This window comes from Anticarsia gemmatalis, chromosome 10 (assembly GCF_050436995.1).
Source record: "Anticarsia gemmatalis isolate Benzon Research Colony breed Stoneville strain chromosome 10, ilAntGemm2 primary, whole genome shotgun sequence".
Lineage (NCBI taxonomy): Eukaryota > Metazoa > Arthropoda > Insecta > Lepidoptera > Erebidae > Anticarsia > Anticarsia gemmatalis.
In genome coordinates this window covers 6337796-6354131 of record NC_134754.1, presented here as the reverse complement: position 1 = coordinate 6354131, position 16336 = coordinate 6337796, and the positions used below count along the sequence as shown (strand labels likewise).

Sequence of the window (16336 nt, the reverse complement as noted above, 5' to 3'; positions counted from 1 at the left end):
CAAACATTCGTAAATGTACCCATTGTTTTTTATATGCATAAAATGAAATCAGGGTTTGCAGTTTTTGGGTCCTGATTCCTGGTAGTCCCTGGGCACCAATTTTTTTTATATTATCTCTGGTCTTCGTGATTTAATTTTGAAATGAAATTTGACAAGTCATGTCATGAATTTATGATTCTGTATCTGTTTCAAAACATACATTTTGCTCTTGGTCTTTCTGTAGCACTCGCTTAAATTCTAGGATACTATATTTTTTATTGAAATATTGGCATAACTAATAAATAGCTGTTTTGTAACTAACCCTATAAAATCTCATTCAATACAATGAGCGGTTTTGGTGAAATAAGCGAACCTTCTACTCGAACGGCATGGGAAGACTGGGATGATGTACTACAAAAAGAAGCCTATCCAGAGTAAGTAAGCAAATTAATGTTATGATAGATATGGGACTCAACATTACCATAGTTATTATGAGAACCGTAAATTACTTTTCCAGATTACGCCTTCAAAAGACCATGGAGCCTCCTACAGAAATTGATACTTTCATAATTTTGGAAGGCAGATATCTATACGACAGGGTTAAAAATCAGCATGAATTAGTACACGTTAATTCCATCCCAGAAGTCAATTTGCACTTATACAAGTCTAAGTTGGAAAACAATTACATTTGCATCATTAAAGACTACAACTTGGTTCAGAGTAGTGAGATAGTGGAATTATTGAAAGAATACATTGTAACAAGTTCTGATGTGATTGCTGTGCTAACTAAACCACTTGTTGAATATCAGGTAGCACAATTTGTGAATGAAGAATATGTCATAAGAAGCTTAAACACAAGTACACAAACATCTAGAAATATCAACTGTAAATATCCAAGTTTGGAACAACCTAATATAATAGCTGGAGTAGCTGCTGGAGGTAAGATTATCACATTATATTTCTAGAAACATTGAATATCAAGGTGATCTATATGCTTACTGATATTTTTTTTTTCAGCTCTATCCCTGAGAGAAATTGTGGATAAACCAGCAGTCATACTTGTATGCTATATTGAGCATCCTGAAGAGCAGAAAATCTATGAGTTGCAGGATTTGCTAGATAAACTCCATGTCATACCTAAAGTAGATCAAGCAAACAGAAGCAGTATATTAAATTCCAACTTGTACATTTGATTAAAAACATTTTATCAATTATACTTTGTTTTCTTTAAACATGTAGATAACTACTACTTTGGAAAATCATCATTAATAGAATACTGCAGTTATTCAGACTTATTTCATCAATCATCAATTGCCAATATTAACTGAGTTTATTTTTATATCCTATGAATTCTCTTGACTTGCATCATCAAAATCTTAACCTGATTTAAGAAGGTAGGTTTTAAACAGGTTTTTCAAATTAGTCTAGTCTTTTTTGAATAATCGAGACTATACCTGCATTAAAAAAAAATCCCTTTTCTTCTGATGCCACTATTATAATATGTACGTCAGGCTGGCCCGGCCCCATGGAATTTAATAATGAGATTGTTATCAATCCAATGTACCCGGGTATACTAATATATGTAACACCTTCATTTTCAATGTAACTCTTTTTAAAAGAAATTACGTGCACTTCTTAGTGGCCGGGCCAGCCTGACGTTTTCAGCCCGGCCACCTTGTTTCCCACTAATCTACAAAAAATACTGGCAATATTGTGCTACAGATGAAATGTACCCTATAATTTATGCATATGTAACACAAAATCGAATCCTAAAATGCAATAGCATACGAAATATTAGCGGTTGCAGGTGGCCGGGCTGAAATTATTTCGTTAATATAAAACAGTAAAACTGCAACACCTACCAAAAACTAATACCAGTACATAATGAGATATAGAGATATAGAATACATGTAACGCTTTCATTTTAAATTATAATACATATTTAGAAAGAATAATCACTTGAAATTATATTTCAGCCCGGCCACCTAAAAGCGGTAATATTCCCTAAAATCTTATGCCAATTTGTACAGTAAAACCTGATACAGCTATGAAATGAAAGTTACATTCGTTTCGTTTTAGTCGTATACCTTTAAGCCTTCTGTTTGACTAGATTATCAAAATCTGAGAAACTTGCCGAAGAGTGACTATCATTTATTAACTAATTTCAGGACATTTGGTTTGTTGAGTGAAACAAAATTGGTAATTGTCATATTTTTTTAATAATCATTTTTGAAATTAGTTAGACAACATTTGTACTTATATTAATTAGGTACTATAACAATTGTTAATCATAAATAATGTAAAAAAAGGTTACACATTGATAATAACACAGTTATCAAAAAATGGAGAATGTTACTAGGTATGCCAAATCGCTTGAAATTTTGACTCAGTAAAGCCTGTACATGTACATGAAAACTAGTTTTTGTTTTAGTCAAAAATACCAAGTAGTTTTGATTTTACAAGCATTCAAAGTTTCAAAAAATATCGAGTCCCGCTAACAGCGTGACGTCATAGTACACCATGCCGCGCGGGCCGCGTCCCGCTTAATATCAAGTCTACAGCCGTAGATGTAATAGCTTATGTAGTATTTTGTTGTGTTTTCGTCTGCTTATTACATTTAAAGTGTAATAATAGTAAATATTATTAAAAAAGACTATGTGAGCCAGACTTAGCGTAATGTACAATGACGTCACACCGATTCGCGCGGTTACAACTTGTTTTACTTATAAATCGGAAACTAATTGACGTATCAAAGTAATTCTTTCACTAGTATTTTTTATTTTTAACAGAGAATATGGAGAGCTAATAATCCAAATTTGTTAACATTCTCCATTATAGTAATATCAATATTACCTTAACATCAAACATTCATTCATTCAGAATATTAGAAGATAATTTTTGGTTAAATACTTATTATACCTTGGTAAAAAATCACAGATTTTCATAATGATTTTTACATCAACTTTGAATTTAAAGTTTTGAAAACTTTAAACTCAAAAAACTAAAAAAAAAACACACGGCTCTTGCGCATCTATACTGTCGGGGAAAATATCTTACGACTTAGGTTGGGACGCGACACAGGCGCCGTCTAAAAATCGGTGGTAGCGTCTGTGAACTATTATCTTTGTATGGTTATGTTGTGAAGCCAAAAACGGAGAAAATATATATAGGTTTAGGTATTATGTATCCAACAATTATTATGTGTGATTTATACTACTTAGTTTATTAATAAAAATATCATAGTAACGCATTTTGTTTCACTCAACAAACCAAATGTCCTGGAATTAGTTAATAAATGATAGTCACTCTTCGGCAAGTTTCTCAGATTTTGATAATCTAGTCAAACAGAAGGCTTAAAGGTATACGACTAAAACGAAACGAATGTAACTTTCATTTCATAGCTGTATCAGGTTTTACTGTACAAATTGGCATAAGATTTTAGGGAATATTACCGCTTTTAGGTGGCCGGGCTGAAATATAATTTCAAGTGATTATTCTTTCTAAATATGTATTATAATTTAAAATGAAAGCGTTGCATGTATTCTATATCTCTATATCTCATTATGTACTGGTATTAGTTTTTGGTAGGTGTTGCAGTTTTACTGTTTTATATTAACGAAATAATTTCAGCCCGGCCACCTGCAACCGCTAATATTTCGTATGCTATTGCATTTTAGGATTCGATTTTGTGTTACATATGCATAAATTATAGGGTACATTTCATCTGTAGCACAATATTGCCAGTATTTTTTGTAGATTAGTGGGAAACAAGGTGGCCGGGCTGAAAATGTCAGGCTGGCCCGGCCACTAAGAAGTGCACGTAATTTCTTTTAAAAAGAGTTACCTACATTGAAAATGAAGGTGTTACATATATTAGTATACCCGGGTACATTGGATTGATAACAATCTCATTATTAAATTCCATGAGGCCGGGCCAGCCTGACGTACATATTATAATCCATACTAATATTATAAATGCGAAAGTAACTCTGTCTGTCTGTCTGTCTGTCTGTCTGCTACTCAATCACGCCTAAACTACTGAACCAATTTGCATGAAATTTGGTATGGAGAAAGTTTGATACCCGAGAAAGGACATAGGCTACTTTTTACCCCGGGAAAATGACGCATTTCCCGGGAAAATTCAGAAAATTCAACGAAGTCGCGAAAAATCAATATTATAATGACATTGAATTAACAAAATTCCGTTGCCATGGCAACTGTTTTAATGGGGGATATGCCTTAGCGCGACTTCGTTATACTAAGAGATATAAATAATTTTGAGAATATTTTTCGTGAAAAAGAAGCATATTTTATATCAACACGCTACGACCAATAGGAGCAGAGTAGGTAACAGTAAAAAGTGTTACAAAAACATGGAAAATTCTGACCCATTCTCTCTTATGTGACGCAAGCGAAGCTGCGCGGGTCAGCTAGTATCCTATAAATTTGCTGACCTGAAACTCACCAAAAAATGCCGACGACTTAAGAACCCTGTCACTAGTTTCCAAAATCGTTTATAGCCTATGCTACTGTGATGCCTAACAGCTATTTTACAAGAAATTTCCATATTAAACTGTCCAGCAGTTTCATACACACATTTTTTTTCTGTTTCTGTTTATCTCCCGTCAATCCATTCTCGGTAAATATAAATTAAAGTACAGTCGCTTTAGTCTCTGCTCACCCCCATGGGCAAAATGTGTGATATTTGCCTTGATTGGACTCATGTATACTGCGATTACTTATAAAAAAAGCGTGCGTGCGTGCGTGAATGTGTGTTGGTGTGATGAGTGAATGTTGAAATTAGAATGACTATCTATACATTATAATACCTACAGACACCATATCGGCTTCTAGCGATAGAGAAAGATTTATTTTACTGTATTAAAAACAAAAAAATGTAATATCATAAAAGTTTATTCAACATTAATACATTAACATAATTTTACAATCATTTAAAAATATTTATTAATATAGTAAATCATTAAAAGTAACATAAGAAAACTTACGAATTTACAAATAACCACAGCCTATTGGATCGCAGACCAGTTTGAGTTTGGTTTGTTATGTAACAAAAATATACTATGTATATAAAATAAAATAAACAACACTGAATTAAACTGATTTATATTTTTTAGTATTGACTTTTTCAGTTTCGTCCATGTTCTAGAAATTCATAACCAGTGATGCACACAAGTATATTTCCATAAAATAACCAGTTATAATTTAGGTGTCGATTTTATAACAAGCTCTGATTTTCTTTACTTTCTAAGGTCACTACATCAACGAGGCGCCATTTTGAAGACGCAGTTTGTAAGTATGGATGTATTTTTTTAGAAACTTAGGGGTAACCTTCAGTTATGTACGAACGTGGACAAAACTAAATTGTTAGGGCCATCTGCAACGGGAAGGCTTTTGCAATAGGTGGTCACATATTATGCACCTATTTTCTTTACCAACTAACACGGCCCAATTGCGACGCATTACACATTCTGTTGTTAAGACAGGCTAATAAAAAATAATATTTTATCATGAGTTATTAAAAAAACAACCTCAAACACGTTTTGTCACATCAGGCTGAGCTAGGATTGCTAGTATAACAATATTATTTCACATAAATCGATGGCCATTACAAAAATAATATGCTGAGAAGTTTCAAAATGCTAATAACAACTGTGTCGTAGCAAAAAAAATAGATTGTGATATTACAGTCAACTACATCTCAAAGAATGAATAAAAACATTTATGAATAGCCTAAGTTAGCGAAACATTATCTTAAGTCCACTATACAATCACGAAAAATAGAGTTAAAACTTTATAGTAGGTACTTATTCACTACAACACCGTAGAAGCATCATGCATTATTCATGATTTGATTCTTCCAAATGCTTATTATATTATTACATCGATAAATATTAATTTAAGAAAAGTAGGTAGGCACCTATCTCACTGCAATAATTTGAGGTAAAATATGGTATGAGTTATGTATGTCGTTCCAATTTTTGTACATTCGTTGCCATTTAGGTATTGATTAGTTAATAATTGGTAAATGATTAAACATACCTATTACCAAGGCCACAGACCAGAGAGCTTTAAAAAAAACTGTTACACCAACCATCAAAATTATATTACTCAGAAGTGCTTATTGTGTTTCTTATTAAGTTAAATTGTGGAAAAAAATTCAAAATCCCTTATACAAAAATATTCAAGAACAAACACCAATATTTTACATGCTACACATATTAATATTGATATAGGTACATACAACAATAAGTATAACTACTTCAGGCTAAGTAATGTAAATGATTGACTCTAAAATGTAGATTGATCAAATTATTAACAATTGATAGTAAACCTGAGCTCTCCTTATATGAAACTGAAATATAATTAAGTATAAATTCACATTTGTTTTGATATGATTATAAAATACGAGTGTGGCTCTCATAGATATATGGGTACATTTTTCAGGCATTCAATTTTATTCAATAGAAGATATTCAATACACACCATAAAATGTTGTGTGTTTAAATTAATATAACATCAAGACGTTGCAATCTGCACTGAGGCGAAACACAAATACAAGATTTAGGCAAGGCTAGTGGTCAACCTAATGTCAAAGTTGGCCAAAGGCTTTTGATATGGCTAAACAAATGTTATCTTGATTGACCAACTTTTTACGTGCCCTCAGAAGCACGAAGACACTCAACTCAACTACCACTATGCGGCCTCTAGCTATGAGCGCCTCGGTACGATTGACGGCACGAAAGAACATTTATCATTACTTTTCTACATGCCATTAAATTTTGACTGGAGTTAGAAAACAATGTCATTAATTTTTTTTTTAACAAATAGGCGTCGAGGCCCATACACATTCTTTATTTTAAAATATTCACCCATATACCTTGATATAGATAATTAATTACTACACTTATTTTGCAGATCGTTTCATAATAAAATATTTTTCGACAGAAAATATTCATTTCCATGGATGTCTAAAGTATCAATGAGTGGAATACGTTAAACAGTTATGTTTCTTAATGTCGATTTCACTTTTATTTTTATTAATCGATTGTATTTTTTATAATTTAAAACATACGTAATATGTGAAAAATATTTTCTTTTTATAATTTGTGATTTTATTTGTACAAACATGGAAATGAATATCCCGCAACATTCACTGTCCACTGTCCAACACACTGCAATGTTGAGTCATCCTAGATACTATTATATTATCAAGTATTAAATATAAAATTGCTAAGCCATGCTTACTATTAAAACTTTATAAAACTAGTTATCAATAATTAAATTATTCATATTGTGCCATAACATTTACTTGCTATTTTTATATTCTAATGTTTATTTATAGTTACAATTTCGTAAACCAATTTATATAAAATATCTTCACATAAACAATTTTTTTTTATCTATACAGATGATAAAATATGTTAAATTTAGAAAAACTTTAAGTATTATGAAGAAGTATGTAAAAACAATTTCATACACATATAAATCACGGTTGTCCCACATTTTATATAAATGTTTGTTGCATCACATAAAATAAAAAAAACTTAATCAATAATTAATAACATGCAGTAAGTCGTAACACATACAATATTACATTAAATATTTATAAAATAACAAGAATAATGCTTTGAAAACATAATATTGCACTTGTATTTTCAATACATTTATTTTTTCCTAAACATTTATGTTCAGCCTGTTGTATAATATTATTATGTATCCAAATAAAATTACATACCCAAGTATTCAAGAATAATAAATCACCTTTCTTGAATATAATATACATATAATGTTCGACTAGATTCACATTTCAATGACAGTTAATACTAAAATGATTTTTAGCATTATGTAGCACAATAATTCGGTTAAATAAAGTCGTAATTTCGGACAACAGTAAACTTTAAATTGGCACAGGTGTGATTTATTTGTGTAAGTTATTTATGTAAGCCCCTGAAGCATTATGTTGCTACTGGTGTTTACTAAATACTAACCTAATTATACTTAAAAATATAAATGATACTGACACCTAATAATTTATGGCATAATAATAATATTAGACGAGGATTACATTAATATTCCCCCTAGTTGCCTTGTAAAGCTTCTAGTGACTAAATCTATTCTTGTTACCATACAAAAATAAAATTGTCTTTGACAATTAAGCTTTTATATGATATACATAAACTCTCTTTTCTAATTAACTTTGGAGGTACATTGAACAGCCTTTCGTTTTGTTACTCACATCTGTAGTGTGTTATGTTTATAGATCAGTTAACCCACCATTGTGTTGTCCAGATCGAACATTGTCCAATACTTTATTGACGAATTCCGACGTTTTGCCAGCTATTTTTACCTCTGTAACAAATTACACTCTGTATTAGCTTAGAAAAACGCCTATAAATTTATCAAATCAATATACATTATATTAACTAATTTATCAAATGATTTATTTATAAAAAAAAAAATAAAAAAAATGAGCCAATTAATTTACAATTAATTTATAACACCTCATAAGTCGAAGTATTAAAAAAAGTGCCTTAAATGTAGTGGTCTGTATTAACAAGTTAATATTATAAATTAAAACAAACTGATCAAGCAATTAAAATCGATGTCTTAAAACAGTGGTAATTACCTGCGTCTGTATTGACTAAACTGTAATTACCTGTGGCTGTATTGACTATGTTCTTGATGTGTGCATTCCAATCGACATTGTTCTGGCTATTAGTCATACGGCTGCTCAATATCTGCTTGATCTGATGAATTCCAGTCAAGAGGCGTTCTAAAAGTATATAAAATATATACCTTGTACTTCACATTTTAAATATATGAAATGTATGATACAATTCAAAACAATCCTATCCTACCAATAGTATGGATGTGAAAATTTGTGAGGATGGATTATGTTAATTTGTTTGCAACTCTTTCATGAAAAACTACTTGAAGGATTTCAATTTTTGGTACACTGTTAGCTTGTAATCTATCAGTGTACTTGGAATAGCACAAAGGATTTTTTTCCCCAGGAATCTTTTCACAACCAAGATGCGGGCAGAACGACATGACACAATTGACATAATCAGGGGCCGAAACAAGTTCCATGGTCAAAAATACTGATTTTACTGACCAAAAATTCGAAAATACTGACCATATACTGACCATTTCCAAACCGTTTTTTGGTTGAATGGTGTGAAATATAAAGCCAATGGCTCTACCATCCCCATAGCCAACTAGCACCGCCTTTTATTGTGTTAAATGTCCAATAGACTCCAAAAACTCTAATAAACTCCAATTAACTCCATTGAACACCAAAAACTCTAACGAATTTTCGATCGCTTGTTACGAATTTTCAATCAGGTCTTACGAATTTTCAATCAGGTCTTACGAATTTTCAATCAGGTCTTACGAATTTTCAATCAGGTCTTACGAATTTTCAATCAGGTCTTACGAATTTTCAATCAGGTCTTACGAATTTTCAATCAGGTCTTACGAATTTTCGATCAGTTATTACGAATTTTCGATCAGTTATTACGAATTTTCGATCAGTTATTACGAATTTTCGACCAGTTATTACGAATTTTCGACCAGGTCTTATGAATTTTCGATCAGTTCTTACGAATTTTTGATCAGTTCTTACGAATTTTCGACCAGGTCGCGTGTCCTGAGTCAAGACGCGAGTTGAGAAGTTTTTACCCATTCCAAAAAAAGTGCGCAACACCGCTAAAGAAGTTTTCACTTCAAAAATATTGATTTCAAAAAAATAGTAAAATTTAATTTGCTATTTTTTGAAGTCATGTGATGCTTCATTCAATATTTACGTAGATCATACACATAATATAGAGCATCCAAGGCAGCCCTCAGATATCATTACTTGGCAAATCGAGAATGTAAGATTGGCCAACAGCAAAGGAAAACCAAAAAAAAAACATTTGAGATTGGAAAAATACTGACAATACTGACCGATTTTCAAAAATACTGACTTTTACTGACCAGGTCCAAAAATACTGACTTCTACTGACTTTACTGACCTGTTTCGGCCCCTGCATAATACAATGAAACCTAATAGAACTTACTGTGTTCTTGTTCAAGGCCATGCAGCTTCAGTTTATTTGCTTCATGTTGAGCCTTTTTCTTCAGTCTACAAGCACGAGAGGCTAATTTGTTTTTTTCTTTTCTTGTTTTAGGTCTTATGTTGAATGGCAATTCACTGACTGGTATCATGTCATTGATAACTTTACCCAAATTGTCCAATTCTTTGCCAATCAAATATAATTTCCTTGGATTTGGAGTCAAATCATTTCCATCACCTTTTCTAGCCTTTCCACTGAAATTCATAATACATAAAAGAGTTATAATAAAAAGAAACAAACTATATATTTAGATATCAATAGAAATGTAATAAATGTTATCATGTTACCTGTGTTTAATTCCTCTAACACTGCAACTTGGACTAAACACTGGATCAGTGACTAAATTCAGGATGTGCGGATCTTCAGATTTATTTTTTAAAATTAGCCTTTGACCTTTTGGACCCTTTGCCTGTACATTATATTGCCAAAAATATCTTTCCTTTTTGGAACTATGACGTGGCTTACTTTCAGACTCATCATTTGATTCTGCAAATAGGTTAAATTTGATTATTATTCTGAGTTATCAACTCGTTTTTTTTACTACAGATTTGAAAACTAGTTTTTAATAATACAATATACAACTATTTTGGTAGGATCTAAGAACTTACCCTCTTATTCATAAAAATATACATGAAGTTATGACAGGCTTATAAAGAGTTTTGTTTCTTTCACTCCTTAGCGAAATGAATAAGAGAAAACATATTATATTAGTTTTTTAACTAAAATAGGTTTATAGTGTGTTTATGAATAAGAGGGTTTATTTAAATATAAATTAAAGATTTAAATATAAATCTGTTATTTTATGATTAAAATAAAGTAGTTGGCAAAAATGAAAATTATATTCTTTAATTTAGTAACTTCAGGTATAATTACCATCAGAAGAGAGGTCTTCATATCTATCACTGTCTTCATCTGACTCAACATCACGGTCATCTTCATCTTGAGAGAAGTCTACAGTGCTAGGACTGAGGAGTCCTCCCGAAAGGGAAGATGCAGATCCTGCTTCTGCCAATGAGCTTGTGGACAACAGATGTTTACGCGGCTCACGACGTTGCCAAATCTGTTTAAAGATAGTAGTTTACTATGACATCCACATTTAACCAATACTATAATATTCAAGACTAGTAAATAAAATTAATAACCTGTTCCATTGTAAGATTTGTAGGTGCAGATGAAGAAAGTTGAGTATGTTGTGGTTTTATACTGGTAGGATATGGCGGCAACACTGTAGAGGCCGGGACAGACTGTCCCAGAGCTATTTCACCACTATAGCCATCCATCCTCAGCAAAAATTCAGGCAGTTGATTCATAGGCTGAGCAAAACTAGATGATGCTGAGCTGTGTTGACTTGCTGGAGAAAAAGCAAGTTGTGCTCTGTTGTAAGGGCTGCAAGGGCTGTCCCCAGGCATTATACTATTTGGTTGTATTGTGTTTGGACGCCGAGAACCACTCATCACACCTCCAATCTGAACACAATACCCACTTTCTTCTGGCAGGAGTAGATCATCAAAATTAAGATCATCCAATAGAGTGTCTGGATTTGCATTCAACTCTGCAAGTGTTGGGCCAAGTATTAAATCAGCTTTGTCTACTTGGAATATATCATCATCGTCCATTTTAAAGGTTTCCACTTTAGATGAGGTGTCAGTTTCAAACGCTAGTTTATTGTACTGCATTGTAGGCATGTTGTGGTAGGATCCAACCAAATTGTCTTGAAGACACAGATCTAGCTCAGTATTGAAGTCGCCGACGTCGACACGACGCTGTGGTATTGGAACAGAGGCAGACATAGTGCCTAATTCTGATGGCGATTCTTGTTTTATCTCTACACCTGGCTCAAGAAGAAAGTCATGTGTGTAAATAGAATCCGACATCGCACGTGTTTGTGACCAGTGACCTTGACGTATAATAGTCTTGTTGATAGAGATTGGCGCACGCGTCTTACGTCTCTATCGATTTATTCACAGCGAAACCCACGTGTTGTGACTATTTTATTTGCTTTATTTATTTCCATTAAACCACTTAGATAGAGAAAAATAAATATATCGTATTTGTTTATCGACAACAAATTGAAATATCTCATCCTTCGATTACATAACTGTAACAAAACACAATCCTAAACAAAAAAATACTTAATTTAAGCACTCGATATTCACAATGACTTTCGATAACGAAATTAGACAACACAGTTTCAAGCAATCGTGCGCGTTATTTTGTTACACAAATACTGAGTAATCTAATCACTTCAAGTAATCGCAGCAAAAACAACAATCCTTTAGGAAAATCCTATCACACGAGAAGTCACAATAACAAAAACACTGCTCAGATACGAAGTAAACAAAGATTTTATTATTATTAATCAGCAAATTCAAAGGTCACTAGAGAGGAAGGGAATATTAATAATCACTGAAGAAAGAAAGAGATGTATATAAATTTGCTTGAAGTGTACAGACGGAAGTGGAAGGAGTCCGCATACATAGAGGTGAGCCCAAGTTACCATTGACAATTTAGTTGTAGTAAATGTTGCCTGTCACATCGAAAAGATGTGAAAATGAAGTTTAAAATAATAGGTACCTACATGTTCCCATCGAATGTACCTAGCACAAGTATGTTTCTCTACTGATGCATCGATACGAGGATTTTAATTTTTCCTTAGTCGAGTCAGAGGATTAAATTGATTTATGCATGTTGACTCTTGACCACAGACAAATAATTGATATAAATTCATTTTTAAATTTGAAGTGAAGGACAAAGATGTCGTAACCAGCTGAATGTCAAAAAGTGGTACTGACAATACTGACAAAATAATACAAGTATTAGCCAATTTTAATTATTATGGGTGACGAAAACATAAATTCTAGTAAAAAATGTGATACTAATAAGTGTAACGTCTTAATTATTGGCGCTGGCATGGCTGGATTATCTGCCGCCAATTACCTTCTGAAGAATGGCATGCAAGACTTCATCATTTTAGAAGCTAGGAAACGTATCGGTGGCCGTATAATTTCAATACCAATGAAAAATCAAAATGTTGAGCTAGGAGCTAATTGGATACATGGAGTTTTAGGTAACCCAATTTTTGAGATAGCAATGGCCAACAGTCTTGTAAACATAATAAACATACCAAAACCGCATAAGGTTATAGCTGCCACAGAAGATGGGAAGCAAGTACCTTTCGGGGTACTGCACGAAATACACGAAGCGTATGTCTGCTTCCTTAGGCGCTGTGAAGAGTATTTTTTGTGTCAGTATTTACCACCACCTGATATACACAGTGTAGGTGAGCACATCAATTTGGAAGCCACTATTTACCTCGAGCGTTTACCATCATCAGAAGAAAAGAAATTACGGAGGCTAATATTTGACTGTCTTTTAAAAAGAGAAACATGCATATCTGGCTGTAACAGCATGGATGATATTGATCTTCTTGAACTTGGCAGTTATACAGAGCTTCAAGGTGGAAACATTATGATACCTTCAGGATACAGTTCGATTTTAGAACCACTGACAAAAAACATTGCACCTGATAAAATATTAAAAGGTCATGCTGTAAGTAAAATAAAATGGGATTCAGATGAGCATAGTTCAAGACCTTTAGAAGATGTTGGTGAAGAGTCTGAAGACTCTGATCAGACAGTGATTGAAGACATTTCAAAGTCTTCGTCTTCTGACAAGACTGTGAATCCTGGGGAAGGACCTTCAATGACAGATGTTACGAGAAAGTCAAAGAAATCCAAAACAAATCAAGTTGAAGTGGTATGTGAGAATGGTGAAACTTTCTATGCAAATCATGTCATATGTACCATACCTCTGGGAGTACTAAAAGACAATGCTGATACCTTATTTGAACCTGCCTTGCCACAATATAAAATGGAGTCTCTTGAAAGATTATTGTTTAGTACTGTAGATAAAATATTTTTAGAATATGACAGACCATTCTTAAATCCAGAAATTACTGAGATCATGTTATTATGGGAGAGTTCACCTACACCTGAAGATATATCAGATTCATGGTATAAAAAAATATATTCATTTAGCAAAGTATCAGAAACTTTATTGTTAGGATGGCTGTCAGGTAAAGAGGCAGAGTATATGGAATCATTATCAAATGAAGAAGTTTCAACTACATGCACAAAGATATTACGCAAATTCTTAAATGACCCATTTGTTCCTGAGCCTCAGAAGTGTGTTTGGTTAGTTAAAACTTGTGTTCTTGTTATTTTGCATATACTGACTTTATTGAATATGATTTGACTTATACCTATGTTGTTTTTACAGCACAAGTTGGAAAAAGCAACCCTACACAAGAGGTTCATACACTGCCATAGCTGTGGGAGCAAGCCAAAGTGATATTGAAAGCTTAGCTCAGCCATTGTTCAGAAATGTACATGATAAAAAGGTAAAATAAATTCAAAGCCTTTTCAGATCTTTTTCAAAAGGTCTAAAAATAAATGGTCCCATTGTATTTTTTTATTAAAATTAACTTTGCAGAGCACTGTATTATATTTAATGCAGCCATGTTTCACATTGAATATTGTTTATTCAGTGAGGTTGAATCTTAACATTCTATTAATAACAATTTAATGTCATTACAGCCTGTTTTGCTCTTTGCTGGAGAGCACACACACAGCAACTTCTACTCTACAGCTCATGGTGCTTACTTAACTGGACAGTCAACTGCCCGACGATTACTGGCTGCAGAAGAACCAGAAGAAAACTTCTTAGAGTGTCCTGGATCAGCAGATCTAAATTCCTGGATACAAGGAATACAACTTGAGGGTTAAATGTAATACTGGATGGCGTAAGACCATAATCCTATGCACAGCACCAAGGTGCAATATGACTCTCATTGTATTTATCCATCAGACATGACATAGGCTGTGCCCATTTTACTCATAAGAATTGTGATTTTGTTTAATGCTACTGTTGCTAGTAAATATAAGCAGTTATATGTTTCTGCTATTAGAACTTCAGTGATGGAATTATTTATTTATTAAATATGTTAAATAATAGTTAAACATTAAAATTATTTGCTCTCTTGAAAACATGTTTTAAATACTAAAGTATGGTTGTGTTGGATAAATGTTCAAGTAAAAAAGCCTTACAACTGTTATAACCATAGTATCATAGCACTTTTGATGTGAGAATCTGCTTAGGGTAATGTATTGAGCTAAATTATTTTGAAAATGATTACTTTATTATAGTACATGGACTTTGAAATAGGCTATCTACAAAATAATTAACTTCCGATTTTGTTAGATAAGTATATACCTACATCTATAAAAAATATCTGATAATTCATTGACATTGATTTCTTTGCTTTTTCTTTCAGTACCTGAAATTATTCAAAAATATGTGGGCAATGGTTCAAACAATTTGTCATTGAAATCAAAAGTATACACAAAAGTGTAAAGAGCCCCATTTACTAGGAAAAAATACGTAATATGTTTTTGGATTTATAAAATTTCTAATACATTAATTCATTGGCCTATTCTTAAGAAGTTCACCTGGAATTAAGTTTGAAACGTTACAGTATTAAATATATAATTATTTCCGATAATAACAGTTATTTTTAGAAACAAAATAGCCACAACACCTCAAGTCATCTGATTTTTTAACACAATTGTAACAATAAGTATGAACAGACAGCACAAATGGAAATGTTTGCAAAAATTCACATATGACACAGTATTGCTTTTAATACATAATACTTAGAAAAAATTGGTGTGATTATAATGATAATGTATATCAGCAAACCTGAATCATGGATTGACCTATATTACCAAATTATAGTGTAATGAATAATGTAGATTATTATGTTATAATTAATAGCTTTGTATAAAACTGTAGATGAAATGCAAATTATGAGTTGTTTTCAACTACGAAAACATGATATCTATGTAAATGCATACCTGAATGATAATACCTTTGAGAAAGTTTTTACTAAAGACAGTTCATTTGGACCAGTTGCTTAGGGAGCTGTATATTATAAATCATATAGCAAGCTTAATTGGCACATCTCAACAGTAGTATATGCAATAATTCATGTTATCTTTATGCATTTCCAGATTTTAGACTTATTAAATATAATTAGGTTACATAATATTTGTTTTTTTTTCTAGTCAATGCAATGTTTTTTTGTACCGCTTTAATAAATCATCAAAATATTACAAAATGTTTTAATTATCCTTCATATAATAAATAGAGATTGTTTGAAG

The 16336-nt window shown here is 32.2% G+C and overlaps 3 protein-coding genes across 5 annotated transcripts; 2 read left to right on the top strand and 1 right to left on the bottom strand.

The window, feature by feature from the left end:
- Window positions 1-145: 145 nt before the first annotated feature.
- Window positions 146-1193, top strand: PSMG1 (Proteasome assembly chaperone 1). The gene is made up of 3 exons (XM_076119512.1): window positions 146-413; window positions 497-918; window positions 997-1193. The coding sequence occupies exons 1-3, from the start codon at window positions 325-327 to the stop codon at window positions 1170-1172; spliced, it is 687 nt and encodes a 228-aa protein (XP_075975627.1). The 5' UTR covers window positions 146-324; the 3' UTR covers window positions 1173-1193.
- Window positions 1194-4875: 3682 nt separating this feature from the next.
- On the bottom strand, window positions 4876-12549 carry REPTOR (repressed by TOR). Of its 3 annotated transcripts, XM_076118990.1 has the most exons (7): window positions 12363-12549; window positions 11261-12216; window positions 10992-11178; window positions 10406-10604; window positions 10062-10312; window positions 8627-8773; window positions 4876-8349 (listed from the first exon to the last, which is right to left on the bottom strand). In XM_076118990.1, the coding sequence occupies exons 2-7, from the start codon at window positions 11990-11992 to the stop codon at window positions 8255-8257; spliced, it is 1611 nt and encodes a 536-aa protein (XP_075975105.1). In that variant the 5' UTR covers window positions 11993-12216; window positions 12363-12549; the 3' UTR covers window positions 4876-8254. The 3 variants fall into 3 exon arrangements, with proteins under 3 accessions (XP_075975105.1, XP_075975103.1, XP_075975106.1); XM_076118988.1 differs by having other exon boundaries at window positions 11261-12549; XM_076118991.1 differs by having other exon boundaries at window positions 8657-8773; window positions 11261-12547.
- Window positions 12550-12867: 318 nt separating this feature from the next.
- Window positions 12868-16272, top strand: LOC142976250 (spermine oxidase). The gene is made up of 3 exons (XM_076119539.1): window positions 12868-14311; window positions 14397-14517; window positions 14714-16272. Exons 1-3 carry the CDS (start codon window positions 12954-12956, stop codon window positions 14900-14902), a joined length of 1668 nt encoding a protein of 555 aa, XP_075975654.1. The 5' UTR covers window positions 12868-12953; the 3' UTR covers window positions 14903-16272.
- Window positions 16273-16336: the final 64 nt, after the last annotated feature.

Excerpts from the sequence above, each read along its gene's own strand:
- PSMG1 (XM_076119512.1), top strand. The coding sequence starts at position 325 with ATGAGCGGTTTTGGTGAAATAAGCGAACCTTCTACTCGAACGGCATGG. Across the intron at positions 414-496 it reads CAAAAAGAAGCCTATCCAGA|ATTACGCCTTCAAAAGACCA; the intron begins GTAAGTAAGCAA and ends TTACTTTTCCAG. Across the intron at positions 919-996 it reads AGCTGGAGTAGCTGCTGGAG|CTCTATCCCTGAGAGAAATT; the intron begins GTAAGATTATCA and ends TTTTTTTTTCAG.
- REPTOR (XM_076118988.1), bottom strand. The coding sequence starts at position 11,992 with ATGTCGGATTCTATTTACACACATGACTTTCTTCTTGAGCCAGGTGTA. Across the intron at positions 11,179-11,260 it reads CAAATCTTACAATGGAACAG|ATTTGGCAACGTCGTGAGCC; the intron begins GTTATTAATTTT and ends ATCTTTAAACAG. Across the intron at positions 8,774-10,061 it reads TGGCCTTGAACAAGAACACA|AACGCCTCTTGACTGGAATT; the intron begins GTAAGTTCTATT and ends ATATACTTTTAG.
- LOC142976250 (XM_076119539.1), top strand. The coding sequence starts at position 12,954 with ATGGGTGACGAAAACATAAATTCTAGTAAAAAATGTGATACTAATAAG. Across the intron at positions 14,312-14,396 it reads GAGCCTCAGAAGTGTGTTTG|CACAAGTTGGAAAAAGCAAC; the intron begins GTTAGTTAAAAC and ends TTGTTTTTACAG. Across the intron at positions 14,518-14,713 it reads GAAATGTACATGATAAAAAG|CCTGTTTTGCTCTTTGCTGG; the intron begins GTAAAATAAATT and ends ATGTCATTACAG.